This window comes from Scaptodrosophila lebanonensis, unplaced genomic scaffold, assembly GCF_003285725.1.
Source record: "Scaptodrosophila lebanonensis strain 11010-0011.00,11010-0021.00 unplaced genomic scaffold, SlebRS2 tig00000101-arrow-pilon, whole genome shotgun sequence".
NCBI classification, from domain to species: domain Eukaryota; kingdom Metazoa; phylum Arthropoda; class Insecta; order Diptera; family Drosophilidae; genus Scaptodrosophila; species Scaptodrosophila lebanonensis.
The window spans coordinates 4,244,272-4,262,617 of record NW_022060569.1 but is presented as its reverse complement, the minus strand read 5'-3'; the positions used below and the strand labels follow the sequence as shown (position 1 = coordinate 4,262,617).

General features: G+C 38.9%; 2 protein-coding genes across 8 annotated transcripts in view; both read left to right on the top strand.

Annotated features, from left to right (window-relative positions):
- Positions 1 to 18,346, top strand: part of LOC115628070 (synaptic vesicle glycoprotein 2C-like) — a 124,728-nt gene that overhangs the window by 86,403 nt on the left and 19,979 nt on the right. The gene's annotated exons all lie outside the window — the stretch shown is intronic.
- Positions 15,531 to 17,450, top strand: LOC115628110 (proton-coupled amino acid transporter 4-like). Its single transcript, XM_030524096.1, has 2 exons — positions 15,531 to 15,558; positions 16,375 to 17,450. Exons 1-2 carry the CDS (start codon positions 15,531 to 15,533, stop codon positions 17,448 to 17,450), a joined length of 1,104 nt encoding a protein of 367 aa, XP_030379956.1.

Here is an 18,346-nt window from a genome sequence, read left to right as displayed (position 1 = left end):
AGTGTTCAATGAAATGGGAAAACCCATAGAGATAAAAGCAAATAAAGATTCAGCATTCATGTGCGCAGCATTACAGCTGTGGTTAAAAACAGAGGATGTTAACATAAAGTTGACAACAAGTAAAAATGGAGTCTCTGACATAGAGAGATTTCATAAAACAGTTAATGAAAAACTTAGAATAATCAACAGTGAGTCCGATCCAGAGGTCAGAATGACCAAATTCGAGACAATTCTTTATGTTTACAATCATAAAACAAAACATAAAACGGATAGAAAAACTGAATGAAGAGCGAAATAGTTAGTTAGTCTTGTAAGAAGTAAAACAACAACCCCATTTAAGAAAACTGGTGGCTTAAAACAGATAGATAGCAATCACTTTGAAGAAACAAACAGAGGTAGAAAAATAATTCACTATAAATCAAAGTTTAAAAGAAAGAAAAAGGTTAATAAGAGTAAATACGATAATTCCAGATCGTCCCCTGCTGAACCGCCAGCTGCCAACTAAATTGGCAGTAATCATAGTATTGTTTTTGCTGATGAGCTCCGTCCGAAGCCAAAGCCTGGAAGTGAACCCTATTCATGCGAAAAATGGCTACCTTATATTTAAAACAGGATTAATAGATCTGCCTGTAAAATATCAATATCATTGTTTGTCCGTGAACTTGACAAAAACCGAACAGACGTATGAAGATCTGGTTAGACAAACTGAGGAGTTCGGAACATTGACACAAATTCAGTATCTTAGGAAAAAACTTGAAAGAGAAATGAATGGTCTAAGAATAGTTAAGCGAAGTAAAAGAGGCCTTGTAAACATTGTGGGAACGGTGTATAAATACTTGTTCGGCACATTGGATCAGGAAGATAAAGAAGAGTTAGAGAGCAAAATTAATTACCTGCAGGAAAATAACGTGCAGACATCCGAACTGAACCATGTGATAGACGCTATAAATAATGGGATGGAACTTATGAACCAGTTGAGTAAAGTGAACGAAAACGACCAAAGGTTGGCTATGCTGATATTTAATTTGCAGCAGTTCACCGAGTACATTGAAGACATAGAGTTGGGCATGCAATTGACACGACTCGGTATATTCAATCCAAAGTTACTGAAACACGACTCTATAACTCACGTTACCTCAGACAAGCTCTTGAGCATAAAGACCTCCACATGGCTGAACCCCAGCGTAAATGAGATCCTTATTGTGTCCCACATTCCACGAGAAATTGTTAAACTGCCAATCTTCGAGGTACTACCGTACCCAGATGAAAACAATAATATATTGACTGAAATAATACATGACAAATACTTCGTTCGAGATAACCAAGCCTACACGGCCAACTCCAGAAACCTTGTTACGAGCAGGTGTATTACGGGAATACTCAACCAACTCACAACTGAGTGTAGATACACGAAAGCCCACAAGAGTTTTGAAATAAATGATATCGAGCCTAACATAATAATTACCTGGAACCTGCCTAGAACAGTTCTAAACCAAAATTGTCTAGATAGAGAAATAATAATTGAAAGAAATAATGTAATGAAAGCTTTTAACTGCTCCATGCGGCTTGACGAAATAATAATCACTGGCACAACGCTGGACTATACACAAACTATCTATGTAAGCAACAATGTAACAAAATTAGAACCACTATCATATATTCAAACTAAGGAAATTGTACAACAGTATACAAAAAATTATAATACCTTTCAAATAATTATGTTAACAACACTTGCAATAATTGTAATAATCGCAATGTTGTACTGTGCCTACAAGTGCAAGGCAATACCACAAAGATTTGATTAAGTATAAGAAACAAAAAGATCAATTGAAGATAGAAAATCCAAATGACTTGCAAGAAAATGAAATTGTAACACTAGGAAATAGCCCTAAGTTGTACCCTACAGTGTTAGCCTGAGGACAGGCCAATTTTTTAAGGATGGGGAAGTGACATATGCATCACACCCATACACCCACATATAAGTTCACATATGCCAACGGCACCACTCTTGCACCTTATGTATAATTTCAAATACGCCAGCGGCACGTACACATAAAATCATAGTACATAAAAGATTGTAAGTAGACTCCCGAGAATTTATAGCAATAACAATTTGGCTCCCACACTTCATGCTGTAAACAAATTTATGTTCTCACCAAATTGCCAGTGCGGCTCAAATTCGGGACGAGCAAGGTCCAATTTCCAACGCGGCTCAAATTCGGGACGAGCAAAAGTCCAAAGTCCAATTGAACAAAGGAATTCATTGTCAAGAGAAAAAGCTCTTGACCAAGAAAGCTCTAAACCGAGGTTTGCTAAGCGATCGCGAAACTTGGAGGAGTTGAGTCTTATATTTTCGTTCGAGCAATACGGATCGAGTCTTGCAAACTTATCGTTAAATTCACCTAAGTGTAATTCTCCATTAAGTCAATAAATGTCGTATTGAATATTAAATAAAACATTTTTTTTCAATCGATGTTACGTTGAATATTTAATTATATATATATATATATATTTTTTTTTTTTTGTTTCCCAAATTCTGCCTTAAGCAAGTTTATTTTCGATTAATTAAAATCACGAAAAAAATAACAAGTTTAAAGAATACTTTAGAGTAGTAGTTCTTTATTTGGTTGTAAATTTGCGACTGACTTTACTTAAATCAAATCTATCCCTAACAAGCTGTGGCTTAGCGGCCGCAGCGTTGGCAGCGTCGTTCCTGGTAATATTGGCCGGCGCGTGCAGGAAATACGGCAGACGCAGAGTCAGCAGTTTGTTGCACTTGTTATGTTGTGTTGCAATGTTCTTCCGGTTTACTTTGGATAAATTATTTATAATAAATTTGCAAGTTTGTTTAATGTCGACATGCAAATTTATTTGGTCTTAACTCTTCCCCCTTTAATTTAAGGTTGTCCTCAACCGATCATCAGAAGAAGGGTATGTTTTTAAACCGGAGGTTGTTTCTTTGTGGGTTTTCCATTTGGATTTGCGTCGATTCTCTTCTGTTAATCTCTTGTTTATGATTTAGTTCCAGTATTATTTCTTTATTTTTTCTTTTCTTAACATATAATGTGCAAGTAAGAAAAATAGCAACTGTGAACAGAGTTATAAGCCCCACCCTATTTGTTGTAGAATGTATTTGGAGTTTTTTCATATTTCTTAAATTGTTGATAAGCAACTCCTCTAGCGCTTTCAGAGAAAGAATCTTAATCCGTTCGCTCTCCATTGGTGTTATTTGTATTGTGGGACTTCCTGGAGTCATGACTGCTACTTCTATGTTGTTGAACTCTTGTTTATTGACGAATACGGTCTCATTCCAGAAGTTTATCATATAGGTGCCTTTTATGCGTTTCTCTGCCTCCTGCCATTTGATTATGCCGTTGAAGTCGTTGACCAATATAAGTCCATCGTCGACTATTAGTGATTAGGTTTACAATTTTTGATTTGTTACAAATTTTAATGTTGTGGTATCTCTTACAATTGTTACTTATCCCATAAAGTGTCTTGTTACAATGAAATAGTTCGTTAAGTTCTAGGTTTACAATATTATTGTTTTTATACTCTGTACATGAAATGTACAAGAGTATATTAGGTTTGCGGGAGCTGAAAAATGTAACAGGCAGAAGGAGGCTTGGCAGACCCCACAAAGTATATATATTCTTGATCAGCATGACGAGACGAGTCGATCTAGCCCTGTCTGTCTGTCTGTCCGTCTGTCCGTCCGTATGAACACCTGATCTCAGAGACTATAAGAGATAGAGACACCAAATTTTGCACAAAGATGCGTTATGTGTGTATTCTATACGAGTTTGTTTTATTTTTTTGATTTTCCATCCCACTTCCCCCCTATGGAGGTTTTCCCGATTTTCCATTCGTATAATCGCCTATATCTCGGAGACTATAAGACCTAAGAATGTGCAATTATACACCCTTTACGTGAGTTCGAATACCGAGAAAGGTAAAATCGATCAAAACTTATTTTTTTTTAATTTTCTGTAAACTTCGTATATTTATTAAGCTTTATTTGCTACGGATGGCTTATATTTATTGCGATTATAAACTTCGTGCACACTTTATACTTCTCCTTTCTTCCTCTTCTTCTTTCAGTGTGTCCCTACCCCCACGCCATATCAATATACACACTTATTTTAATACTTCTTATACGTTACGATAACATCGATACATATCGATGTACGTTAGACCTTTACATTCGGCCAACCTAACATTTGATCGACCTCGATCACAATAATGGTTTACAAACACAGACTTATTAGCTTGTCGCGCGTATGCATCCATGGTTTGAGTCTCGCTACCTCTAGAATTCCTAAATATGGTAATTGCGTAAGCTGACAATCGTCAATATCAGTTATTTCATACCGATCGTTCGGAAATACACGGTTTACTTTATATGGGCCGCGATATTTAGGAGCGAATTTCTTACATAACCCAGGAGTGACATCGACATCGCGAATAGCGACAAAATCATTTACTTTATACTTAGGCGGCGCTTTATGCCTTAATGCATAACGAACTTCATTGCGTTCTTGCGATAATTGAATGTTAGCACCAGCTTTCTGTCTTACGGTTTGAAGGCTGTTGGGGTTCCTAGAGCTGAACTTCTCTACCAGGTACTCGGTTAATTCGTCTACTATAGGTCCCCTCTGATCACAACCAAACAACAAAACACATGGAGTTTCAGCAGTACTACATTGCACCGAATTGTTTAAAGCATACTTAGTCCGATTAATCAGTTTATACCAGTCAGCTTGATTCAAGGGCTCGGACAACTTTCCCAGCATCGGTATCAGCACTCGATTTACCCGCTCGACCTGCCCATTGGCTTGCGGCGCTGCAGTGGCTACCTTTATATGTTCAATACTTCTAGTCTCAAGGAACTCGACAAACTCAAACGACGTAAAACATGAACCCCTGTCTGAAACAATTCGTCGAGGGCGACTATAATACTCAAAATATTTTTCCAAGGACGCTTTCACTTCTTTCGTGCTGGTCGAATTAACAGGGTATAATTTCACAAACTTAGTGAACGCGTCAATGACAACCAACAAATGCTTCCTCTTCGAGTTTATACTTGGTAACGGACCCAAATGATCAATGTGAATCGTGTCAAATGGGACGGGGTTCTTTGGAATACTATGCAAAATTCTGTTATGTATGGTTTTTGGCACGGAGTGCAAAATACACGACAAACAATTCCTAATGAATGATTCGACCTTACTTTTCATCGCAGGGAACCAATATCTTTCTTTCAGACAATTGACACATTTTTCGGCTGCAAGGTGACCTAATTTCTCATGACATCTTCTAATTAATTCGTCCTGCATCAGAGTTGGGGCATACAAGCATAGTTTTTCCTCAGTATTTATTCTATACACAATTCCATCTATCAATTCAAAATTTTGTACAGCGCCATTTTCCAATTTTTTCCTCAGTTGACGCACTTCAGGATCTCTCATCTGTTCCGTCTGTAATAGCAAATCAACATCTTGCGGAGTGGCACCCACAACGCCAACTAATTTTGTGCATTCCATATCACTGTTGTCTACTACGTTATTATCAAACTTTCTAACTAAATCACGCGCCTTCTCTATGTCAAATGATTTCCCTACATTGTGCAATTTCTCTATGTCGCGTTTTTTGGACACAATAACACACGGATCGACTACGTCCCCAGAATTATCCTGTAAAAGCTCAGTTTGTCTACTCAATGCATCCACATGCGCCATATTTGAACCTGGTCGGTGGGCGATCGAGTAATTATAGTTTTCCAACTCCAAAGACCATCGCGCAATGCGTGGATTTATCGACTTCTTGCTCAAAGTCTGCACCAAGGAACTACAGTCAGTAACTATTAGAAATGAACGATGCTCCAAATCGCGGAATCGGCGCAACGCATAAATTATGGCCAGAGTTTCAAGCTCAAAGCTATGATAACGCGACTCGGCGGCCGTTGCTCTTCTAGAGTAGAAGAACACTGGGTGAAACTTGCCATCGGGCTGCCGTTGCATCAACGCAGCGCCGAATCCATGCGAGCTAGGATCCGTATGCAATTCAGTTACATAATTGGGATTAAATATAGACAGAGTGGGCGGACTGGATAAGGCAGATCGCAATGTGTTGAATGCATCTCTTTCAAGCTCTTGCATTGGAAAAGGGCCTCCCTTTTTCAGCAACTCTGTTAATGGCTTTGCCACACTTGAAAATTTCGGAACGAACTTGCGGAAATAGGAAAATAATCCTAAACATGAATGTAACGCTTTAGCAGTGAGTGGCTCCGGATATTCTTGAATAGTTTTGAGATGTGAGTTATTAGGAAGAAGCCCTTGGGCGCTGACATCATATCCTAAGTAGTCGATTCGCTTCTGTAAGAAAATACTTTTCTTGAAACTAATCTCTAAGCTATTCTCACAGAGTCTATCAAGTAGCTTTCGCAGCAATTGGAAATGCTCTGTGACGGTCCGTGTAGCTAATATTATGTCATCCATATACACCACAATTTGGTGACTCCTAATCATGTCACCCAAAACATTTGATATGAATCTCTGGAAAACTGATGGCCCATTTTTTAGCCCAAACGGCATCCGCACATATTCCAAATGACCATCGGGAACAACAAATGCAGTATATTTAACAGACTCCTCGTCTACTCCCACATGGTGGAAACCGCTTTTTAAATCAATTACAGAAAATACCGATTTACCCTCAAGGTATCCCAAACAATCTTCTATCAAGGGCAACGGGAAATTATCTCTGGTCGTTTTCTTATTTAATCCACGGTAATCTACGCACATTCTAATTTTGCCGTCTTTCTTTTTCACCAATACCACTGCCGATGCGTATGGGGAATTACTTGGTCGAATAACCTTATTTTCCAAAAACTCTTTTATAGTGTCATTGACAACACCCCTCTCGTAATAGGATAATCTGCGGGGAGAGCTATAGAAGGGAGTAGTGTCAGTCAGTCGAATACTCATCATATGCTTAGGTGACCCGTAACTCATCGAAAACTTGTCAACATAATGGCCATCCACAATTCTCTGGCGCTCCCGCATTGCGTCGCAACCAAACTCGCCGCCCACGCTAACAATGTTGTTGTCCAATGCTACAGCGCAAACTGATTGCATTTCCGAAAACCAATTCTGCAACTCACTCTCAACCATAGATGCATTCGTGCTCACAGAAACGTTATTAATGGCAGTGCCAACAGTATTGTTTTTCTTATCATTATATCTAGGTAAATTAGCAAACAGGGATGCACAAAACGAGTCGTAAACAAAAGAAATTGAATTATTTAATAATGCTGTTTCAGTACAGCCTTTTACATTTCTGCCTATACTTAGTTTAACATTAAGGCTTCTGAGAGCGTCTCTGCCAAGTAATAGTGGCGTTGGTAAAATGAAATTAGGAATTACAAAAACTTTACTTTAATCTTATAATATTTTTGATGGAATAACAAAAAACAGCTGACTTTCCCATATGTCAAAATAGGCTGGCCACTAAGTCCACGAAAATGGCTTATTTCTAATTTACGTTCGTCCACCAAGTGTGGCATCAATGATTTGCTTGCAAAGCTTACGGGACTCCCTGTATCCAATAAAGCAAATATATCGCTAATGTTAGTGCATCCCTCTTTACCAGGTATTTCTAAACTTACAAGTTTCATTAAAGATTTGTCTTCAGTAGATTCCGTATCTTCACTTGTACCCATAGCTGCGACGGGGAAGCGTGCATTGTCTGTATTGGTGACCCACCTCGAGGCAGTTGTAATAAGCTCCTTCTGGTCTCTTGGCTCGTTGGCATTGTCGACTCAAGTGCCCCATCTGGTGACATTTGTAGCATCTGATCTCTCCAGTGGTGATAGGCGAACCGACAACTTGTGTGCGGCCAGCAGCAAGCGTACGCGAAGCGTTTGGTTTGCGCACGCTTTCATCCTGCAGAGTCTGGAACCGCATCATCTTTTGTTGGAGCTCCGCCAATGTAGTGCAGTAGTAGAGAGGAGCGGCGCATCCTGACCGATCTCCGAGGCCATCTACAATGTACTTGATTACGTCCACGTCCTCGAATGTTCCTTGCTGCGCAATGTTTCGCATGCAAATAAAATACTGCAGCAGCGACTCGCCTTTTGCGATAGTTCGGTTCTGCAAGAGCTTAGCGACTTGGTTATTAGTCAGCTTGTGACCAAATACCAACAATAGGCGCTCTCTGAACTCTGTATAGTTGGATGTCTCTTCGTACAGCATATAATCCTTTGCTGATCCCTGAAGCAGACGGTTGCCCAACGACCAAAGCTGGATGTCACACAAGCTGTGCATCCGGACTGCCTTCTCCATTTCGCGAAGCCAGACATGTACGGACAAATGATCGTCTCCTGAGAATACGGGTATAGTGGCTTGTATGTCATTCAGACCCGTTTGAGATCGCCGGATTTCCTGTTGTGGTCGACTTTCGAGTTCGTTAACCTCGGCTTTTAGTTGTGCAAGATTTTTACGAGCGGTGTACAACGCAACCTGGCTTTTGATAGAAGCCAACTCATCCGCTCCACTCGCTTGGGCCACATCGGTTGTATCTGCGGACGTCTGCAAGTCCACACGTGCATGGTCAGATTGAGAATCATGACCATCGGGCATTATTGGTAAGCTGCTATTTTCTTGCAGCGTAGAGCACGGCTGAATTACGTCGGCGCTGACATTAGACTGCTCACAGCCCATCTCCGACCCAGCCTCAACACGCTGGCAATCGAGATCATTGCTGGAGTCCAAGGACTGTTCAAGGACAGCGTTCTTTGACATCACTGCCCTCGCCAAACTACGCAGTTGGTTTAGTGACGCGTTGTTGCAAATTGTCACCCCTTTGTTGGCCAGAAGCTTTTGCAAGTCCTCTTTTGATAATTTAATAATTTCTATATATTTCATTGATATAATAACTTTTGGGCAAACCCCACATCTGAATTGTAAACTTCGTATATTTATTAAGCTTTATTTGCTACGGATGGCTTATATTTATTGCGATTATAAACTTCGTGCACACTTTATACTTCTCCTTTCTTCCTCTTCTTCTTTCAGTGTGTCCCTACCCCCACGCCATATCAATATACACACTTATTTTAATACTTCTTATACGTTACGATAACATCGATACATATCGATGTACGTTAGACCTTTACATTTCTTAATTTTTTTTATTTTCTATAATTATTGTAAACATATGTATAGAGTATTTCAAAGTCGGGACACCCGACTTTAGCTTTTTTATTTGTTTTTATATTACTTTTATGAATTATCTTATCTGTTGTTGTTAGTATGGTAGTGTTTCTATCCTCCTTAACTATTTCTTTTTTATATCTGGGTGATAGTTTGGTACCTAATCTTGTGTTAACTTTGACGAATATTTCTTGACCTGGTGTGTAAGTACGTATGTCGTTACGTTTTTTGTTATGATTGCGCATGTCTGTTGATTGTTTCTGTTTTAGTCTGTCAATGTTCTCTTTCCTAGCTTTTTCGTACTGATTTGGATCTGTGGTCACGTTTCTACCGAAGAACATGTCTAATGGTCTCTTATTAGTTGTTGAGTGTATGGTGTAGTTGTAGTCGTATATTGGTTTATCGAGAAGTTCCTCAAATGTTCTATATTCCTGTTTTCGTTTATTGTACCTCATAATATCCGATAACGTCGAATGAAATCTCTCTACCTGACCGTTAACGGCGCTTTTATAGGGTGGTGTCTTGTAGACCTCGATACCTAGTTGGTCTTGCATCATAAAAGTTATTGATGCCGAGTTCAGAGATTTTTCGTTGTCTATCACAACAGCTTTCGGTACTCCAAAATAGAATAAGACCTCATGAAGTGGTTTTTTTATATCTTCTATTGTCCTAGATTTAATTACCCGTCCCTGAGCCAATTTCGAAAATTTATCTACTGCTGTTAGTACTAAATTCTTTTCTGTCATGTATATGCCGATGTGTATTGTGTGTCCTGGATATTCAGGGATTGGTGTTTCTTTGAGTTTTGGATTAGTTGGGTACGATAGGCTACTTGTATTTTTTTTCTTTACAAACCTGACATTGTTTAACTAATTCCATTATTTGCTGTTTCATTTTTGGGAAATAGAAATTTTCGGACAACTGTTTCTTATTCTCTAGTGCGTTACGGTGAGCTCTGTTGTGTGTAGTCAAAATTTTCTCATCTTGTTCTGTTTCGTTTGTTAAGTCTTTCACCTGAGTCTGTGTAAATCTAATTTTGAAGTTTCTAAAATGTTTATGATATATTTGTTGGATTTGGTTCATTATTTCTTCTGAGGTTATTATTCCGTTAATTACTGATGGGCTTAAATGAGCTTTCAATATCTGTATAAGTCCATTTTCTGTAACGTCTGGTCGTGTTATGGTGTGTCTATGAAAGGTTGGAAATGGGATGTCGAATTTATAATCTGACTCATTGGCTTTGCTAAGAAATATCTGGATCTTGAATGCATTTATTGGGGCTTCTATGCTTGGTATTAAGTTGTGGCTTGAACTGTCTGCACTATGTTGGGTAGAGGCTACTGACCCGATATTATTGATGACAGGGATTCTTGATAGCGCGTCGGCTACAATAGTATCCCTACCTGGCTTATAGAGAAGTTCATAGTCGAACTCTTCCAGGTACGCTTTCCGCCGTTTTATTCTTGCATTGCCGTTCCAGCTGCTAAGAGAATGTGGTAAAGGTTGGTGGTTGGTATATATCTTTACTTTCGCTTTACCGTAGCGGTAATTTTTGAGAGCTTTTAGCGCCCAAATTTTTGCCAACATTTCCCGTTCATTGGTGGCGTAATTCTCTTCTGTTTTAGAGAGTGTTCTAGAAAGAAAACAAATGGGTCTCTTGTTCTGGGATAAAACAGCGCCAATAGCAAAGTTGGATGCATCAGTTGTCAGATGAAATTCTTTGCTGAAGTCTGAATAGTGGAGGATTACTTCGTTCGAAACCAATGCGTTTTTAACTTTGTTAAATGCTTCAATTGCCTCTTCATTCAGGTTAATAAGTTTTTTTGCCGATTGGTTTTTGGACACACGTCCATCTTCCCCTCTTAAAAGAGAGGTAAGGGGCTTTGCCAACTTAGCAAAGTCTTTTATAAATCGTCTATAATAGCTGGCGAGTCCAATGAAAGATCTTAGGTCTTTGAGAGTTTTCGGATGTGGGTATTTTCCTATTGTCTCTATCTTGTTGCGATTGGTTTCTATACCCTTGTCTGAAATAACAAATCCCATAAATTCTACTTTATTTTTGAAGAACTCGCATTTGTCCAACTGACATTTCATGTTGGCTTCTTGTAGAGTTCTGAATATTGCATTGAGGTGTCGTGCATGTGATTCATTATCCTTGTTAAAGATAATAATATCGTCGATGTAAATAAAGCATATTTTTCCGATATGCTCACGGAGTATATCGTCAAGAGCCCTCTGAAAAATTGACGGCGCATTCTTCAGTCCGAAAGGGAGTCGTGTAAACTGATATTTTCCGTTGTTAACGGAGAAAGCTGTTTTCTCTATGTCTGATTTTTTAGAGGGATTTGGTGAAATCCACTTTTCAAATCTAAGACAGAGAATACTTTGTTGTTACCTAGCTGTGCTAATACTTCGTTAATTTCGGGTATAGGATATTTGTCTGCAATTGTTTCTTTGTTTAATTTTCTGTAATCTATGACCATGCGATATTTCTTTTGCCCAGAAGAATCTAATTTTTTTGGAACAATCCACACAGGTGAATTATATGGAGATCGGGAGGGTCGGATTATTCCGTCCTCCAAAAGTTGCTTAATTTGTTTATGTACTTCGTCCTTTAACGACATTGGAAATTGGTAAAATTTTGAGTATATTGGAGAATCTGTCTTAGTTCGGATTTCTGCCCTTACGTTAGTCGTATATGTCAGTTTTTTATCGGGATTGGCAAAAAGACTGGGGTATGCTTTAACTAATTGGTTTAATTTGTTTTTTTGTTCATTTGTCATGTGGTCTGTTCGTGGTATTACTGTATAGACTGCTTCGATTTGTTTCTATTTAATGGGTATGCGAATGTTGTCTTTCAATATTAATATATTCTTGCTGCTTTGAATTACAGCATCTAATTCTTTAAGACTATCGTTGCCTAATATGGCATCAAATGTTTTTAGCGTGGGTAAGAGAAAGAATTTTACTTTAATATCTTTTCTATTAAAAAGGTTAGCGAACTTGTGGTGTGTGATTTTAATATTTCCGCCAGCTGTGACGGATTCAAAACACTTTTCATTTTGATTAGGCTTGGACACAAATTTAGGTTGGACATAATTCCTATTCGATCCCGTATCTATCAATATTTTAAGTAATTTTCCGCTCCCCATCTTGCATTCTATATAAGGAAGAGAGGAGCTATTTATCCTAAAAAATTGATGTCTGAATGTTCGTATTGGTCGTACAGTTCGTCATCTGCTTCTTCTATTTGTTGGGCGTACTCATTCAGCGTCTGTTCGCATTCGGTTTGTTGTTCGGAGTGTAGAATTGCCTGAGTGTAGTCTTCCATGGTCATGTAGTTTTCACTGTCTTTGGTCTCAGTCTGTTCTTCTATTGTTTGTATGTTAAAGTTCCTTTGTCTTTTGTCAGGAGCGTTCGCTAGTGGTGGAGGTCTTTTTCCTACTTCGAAATTGGGTCTATTCATGTAATTGACCATCCTTGTGCGGATGCTCGTGTCAACGTCCATTGGTTCAGGACGTGGTTGGGGTTTTGGTGCCGAAGGGCGAGGAGGTACTTGCGTTTGTTGTGGTTGTGTCTGGTAAGTTTGTTGGTTGGGGTAGTGTGTAATCGGTCCCGTATTGTTGTATGTATTCGGTCGGTAGTTTGTAGTGTTCGGCCAAGGTGTTCGAACTGGTAATTGATGTCTGAAACCTATGGGTGGTGTTTGGTTAAAGCCTGCTGTACTTGAGGGTTGAGCCCTTCCAGGTGGCAATACTGGTGGTGGTATGTGCCTATTGGAATTTCTGAAGTTTGTCTGTTGGTTCTTGTTCCACGCTATGTTAGTCCGATAGTTTTGGTTTTCTAACTTCAGGCAGTAATGAAGAGCCGACGGAAGATCTACTGATTCCTTAATTCCTAGGATCCGTGGTAAATCTCCTCTCAATCCTCTAACGAATGTATCTAGTGCCTTGTCACGGTAAATTTTGGTCATAAGAGTTTCAGATTCCCTGTTTAGTTCCATACAGCTTACTTTGTTTAGTATCAAGGACAAGCGGTTATAAACAACCTGATAAAATTCTTCTACTGATTGGTTGCTACTTTGTACCAACATTGTCAACTGATATTCCAATGTTCCTAGGTCCCTTTTATCTGCGTAGTGCAGTGTAAGATGCACTTGGAGATGGCACTCCAATTTAAAGGAACATTGTACGACTCGAGTGCCGTATCTGCATTACCTGTGACTTTGTTTCTCACGGTATGCAATATGCCAAAGTATTTTGGCGAACCAGCCTCGGCTGCGTAGACTGACAGAATACGATCTACAATCTTCTTCCATGAACTCAACTCTGCCGGGTCACCGGAAAATTCTCGGAGGCTTTTAACGATGTCGGGTACCCGGTCCAAATCGTTCAAATTCTGATTGACAGCTATTCCCTGTTCTTCTACATCATTAAATTCCCTGGAAGGGTTAACCAACTGCCTCACTAATGCTGGCAATTGTTGTGCTAAAATTTGGCTAACCGTGGCTGCTATCACCTGTTCCGCGTTATTTGGCATGCCTCTATTCTGCAAATGTTGTCTTTGTTGTTGTCTGTTTATGATGTGCCCGCCTACCTGTGGTTGATCTGCTATTATTGGGGGCCTAATCAAATTTTCTTCGTTTGCCACAAATTTCACTCAAACCAAATGATATTAGAAAGCAATTTTCAAATAAGTTTTATAGATATGAGAGATGTTAGAATATAATTTTTGATATGTTTTATGAATGTGAGAAATATTAAAATATAATTTTTAAATATGTTTTTATATGTGGGAAATATTCAAATATGTTTTATATATGTAGGAAATAATATGGTTTTGAAATATGTGGGAAATATTCAAATATAATTTTCGAATTTCTTATTATTTATTTATATATTATTTGATATAACTTGTTTTGGTCTATATATATATATATTATATTATATTATATATATATATATATATATATATATATATATATATATATATATATTTATTTATTTATTTACTTTTATTGAATTATATTCTGCTCAAGCGCTGCCCAAGCGCTGCCCGCGGCTGTTTGGTGCTTTGGTTGACTGCGAACATGCTTACACAGACACGAATAGATGCGCATAGGCATGCATACAGTCACACAGACGCAATTGCTATGTATATACAATTACTTATATTCTACCTCTGTTATTATTTTGACCGTTTAATTTGAAATGTGGACGCTATTGACGAAATTCTGTAGCGGGGGAGGGAGGGGAAAATTAAAAAAAATAAAATAAACTCGTCCTTTCTCGGACCTAGGAGAATCTGGATGCCAACTTTTGTTATTCTACCTTTTATAGTTTCTGAGATCCTTGCGTTCATCCAGACGGACAGACGGACGGACATGTCTAGATCGATTTCTCTCGTCATGCTGAGTCAGAATATATATACTTTATGGGGTCGGAGATGCTTCCTTCTGCATGTTACATACTTTTCACAAACCTAATATACCCTTTTTACCCTACGGGTACAGGGTATAATAAGAAGCGACTTTATAAGAAAATATATAGAGCCTTACAATCAGGAGATAATAGAGCAGCCCGTTTGCAGCACATGCGGCAACATAGTGCTGAGTAGCGAGCCTCACAGTCAGCAGAAGATAGAGCAACCCGTTTGTAGCATAGCGGCAACATAGTGCTGAGTATCGAGCCTCACAGTCAGCAGAAGATAGAGCAGCCCATTTGCAGCACATGCGGCAGCTTAATATTGATTCTAGAGAATTAGATAGAGCGAGTAAAGCGGCTTTTATACGTGATAAAATTTGTGAAATTGGCACTAAACGTGGACTGTAAACAGTAATATAGCACCTTATTTGCCCAATGAACTTAAGCTTAAAAATTGCTTAGTTGTTTGTAACCGTTGCAAGACTCATTTAAATTCGAAGAGAAAGACTGTACCATCTAAATCGTATTGGAATAATCTAGATCCAGGGCCTATTCCAGAAGTTATTACAGATTTGTCACAGTTTGAACCGTGATTAATTTCACGTATCATTCCATTTGTTAAAGTTATCAAGTTGAGTGGTTTGTTTGGACAATATAGTTTCCGAGGTCAGGCGGTATTGCTTGCACAAGACGTTTTTGAAGTTACTGAAAATCTTGTGCTTCATGAAGAAGATAAGAGTAGAAGAAGTGTCGTTACAGAATGAAGTTGAAGTCAATGAGGAATCAACAGAGAATACTAGTGCTTACATGAGAATTAACGACTCATCAATGTTTTACGTGTCTCATGGCATCAAGGTAATGATAATACATTTATATTGGGATTTGCAGGTGTACAATGTTGTGCTATGGTATTGGCAAACATTGTAAGAGCTTCTATTCTTCCGCCACAATGTTGGTCAACAAATATTCTTAATTTGAATATGATAGCGGGTGATCAGATCTACAGTAATATCATATTTCAAACGGAAATAAGTCTCGTGGCTTATCCTGTACAAAATGATGGATACTTGCTCGTACGGAATTTCAACGTTATTAAAGATGATCTTATTATATTCAACAAACGACTACAAATAAATTTTGATGATGAACCAAGCCTATTCGGAAGCTTAAATGACCAAGTAAATGAATCAACCTTTGGACTTACACTTCGACAAGCTTTTGTATAACTTTATATACATTTCATGTACAGAAGTATATTATGTTTGCGGGAGCTGAAAATTGTAACAGGCAGAAGGAGGCGTGGCAGACCCCACAAAGTATATATATTCTTGATCAGCGTGATAAGACGAGTCGATTTAGCACTGTCTGTCTGTCCGTCTGTCCGTCCGTATGAACACCTGGATCTCAGAGACTATAAGAGCTAGAGACACCAAATTTTGCACAAAGATGCCTTATTTGTGTATTTTATACGAGTTTGTTTTATTTTTTTGATTTTCCCCCCACTTCCCCCATATGGGGGTTTTCCCGATTTTCCATTCGTATAATCGCCTATATCTCGGAGACTATAAGACCTAGGAACACAAAATTTTAGTCCCAGATCCCTTATGTGAATACGGTATTTTTAGAACTTTTTATAAATCATAATGCAGGAGTACTGATATCATAAGGAAAATCATTCGGAGTGAAGCATTATGATAACAAATATTACTTCTCTGATTCTCATTCGTGCGGTCCAAAAGGTGAAAAAGCAAAGGACAACGGAAGAGCTTGTATTATCGAATGCGATCATTTAGACGAATTTGTGAGAATTTGCAAACGAACAACAAGTAACAAAAATGTTCAATTCACAATTGACTACGTTGATGTTGGGCCCCGGCTCCTGCGTCGCATGTCCCGCGCCATGAAACTCATTGTCGAAATGTTTCTCTGTGTGACGCAATTCGGATTCTGTGCCATATACTTTGTCTTTATCACCGAGAATCTGTATCAGGTGCTGGAGCAAAACGGCATCGATATAAGCATGAGTATGGTAATGCTCATAGCTCTATTGCCCGCGATGATACCCTCGCTGATGACCAATCTGAAGTATATATCGCCCATATCCCTGCTGGCGAATGTTGCGCTGCTGTTTGGTCTGATTGCGACGCTGTCCATTTCATTCCAGGAGGGTCCGATGCCGTCTATTTCGGAATGCCATCTCTTCACCTCAGGTGCACAGTTGTCTCTGTTCTTTGGCACGGCGCTCTTCTCATACGAGGGCATTGCTCTGATCCTGCCGTTACGCAATTATATGCGAGAGCCTGAGCAGTTCAGCAGCCGATGGGGCGTCCTCAATCTAACAATGGTCTTCATTACGGGCCTCTTCATTTTCACCGGATTCGTCAGCTATATGCGTTGGGGTGAACTCGTAGAGGGCAGCATAACGCTAAATCTGAATGTGGAGGATGTTATGTCTCAGGTGGTGAAGATTGTGGCTGCCTTGGGAGTATTCTTTGGCTATCCTATTCAGTTTTTTGTGATGATAAAAATCCTGTGGCCGCCTGTAAAGCGTTCGTACAGCTGCGCTCAGAAATATCCCATAACATTGCAGGTGATTTGGCGCTTCATTATGATTATGATGACATTCTGCGTGGCGTTGGTTTTTTCTAAGCTAAATCTGTTCATCTCTCTCATTGGGGCGCTGTGCTCTACATCGCTGGCCTTTGTCGTACCGGTTATTATTGATTTTGTGACTCGCTCTCAAGTTCCTAAGGGTCTCGGCACCTGGACGTGTTTAAAGAATTTGGTTATTTTAATTGTGGCAATTTATGGTTAGAGTTAATGCGTTATTAAAATATATAAGCAATATTAACGAAATTTTTGGAGGGAGAGTAAAAGATTATTGATGGCGCATTGAATTCCAACGTCGTGGTAGTCCCCATCTTCATATGGTAATTTGGATAGAAAATTATCCAAAGTTTGATACGGAGGAAGGAAAACATCTTCTTGATCGTAACTGTTCCTGTAAAATGCCTACAGGAGAAGAAGATCCAAAACTTCACGATCTTGTCAAAAAATGTCAAATTCATCGACATACAGAAACGTGTACGAAAAATAGTAATTCTGTAAGATGTCGATTTAATTTTCCACGGCAAGAATGCAATGGGACTCAGATAGTGTCTCATTCCTCAGATGACTCTATTCGTAATGGAGGAAGAATTTGTTTACTTAAGCGTCGAAAAGATGATGCTTGGGTAAATAATTATCATCCAGACTTATTAAGACTGTGGACGGGTAACATGGACATTCAGCCATGCGGCTCAAATGAAGCGATAGCGTATTACATTGCAAAGTACTTGTCAAAAGGAGAACCTGAAGGGGTAGATATTGGAATAGCACAAGCAATTCAACAAATACAACGTAAAGAATCAGATATTTAACGAAAGCTTTTTCGGATTTGTATGAAAATTCTTCATGAACGACAAGTATCAGCTGCTGAATGTGTGTATCGCTTATGTCATATCCCGTTACGTGATAGTTCGCGAAGTTGTGTTTTCCTTAACACTAGAAAGCCAGAACAGCGTTATCGAGTATTGAAATTTGACAGAACGGGCCACGCTACTGGGTATTGTAGTAAAATCTTCGAAAGATATGAAAAACGTCCTTTGGATCATTCTGATTATGAGTTTTATACTCTGTACATGAAATGTACAAGAGTATATTAGGTTTGCG

Bases quoted from the DNA above. Each gene is read 5' to 3' on its own strand.
- LOC115628110 (XM_030524096.1), top strand. From the start codon at position 15,531: ATGTTGTGCTATGGTATTGGCAAACATT. The intron at 15,559-16,374 runs GTAAGAGCTTCT...GCGGTCCAAAAG, and splicing joins CTATGGTATTGGCAAACATT to GTGAAAAAGCAAAGGACAAC.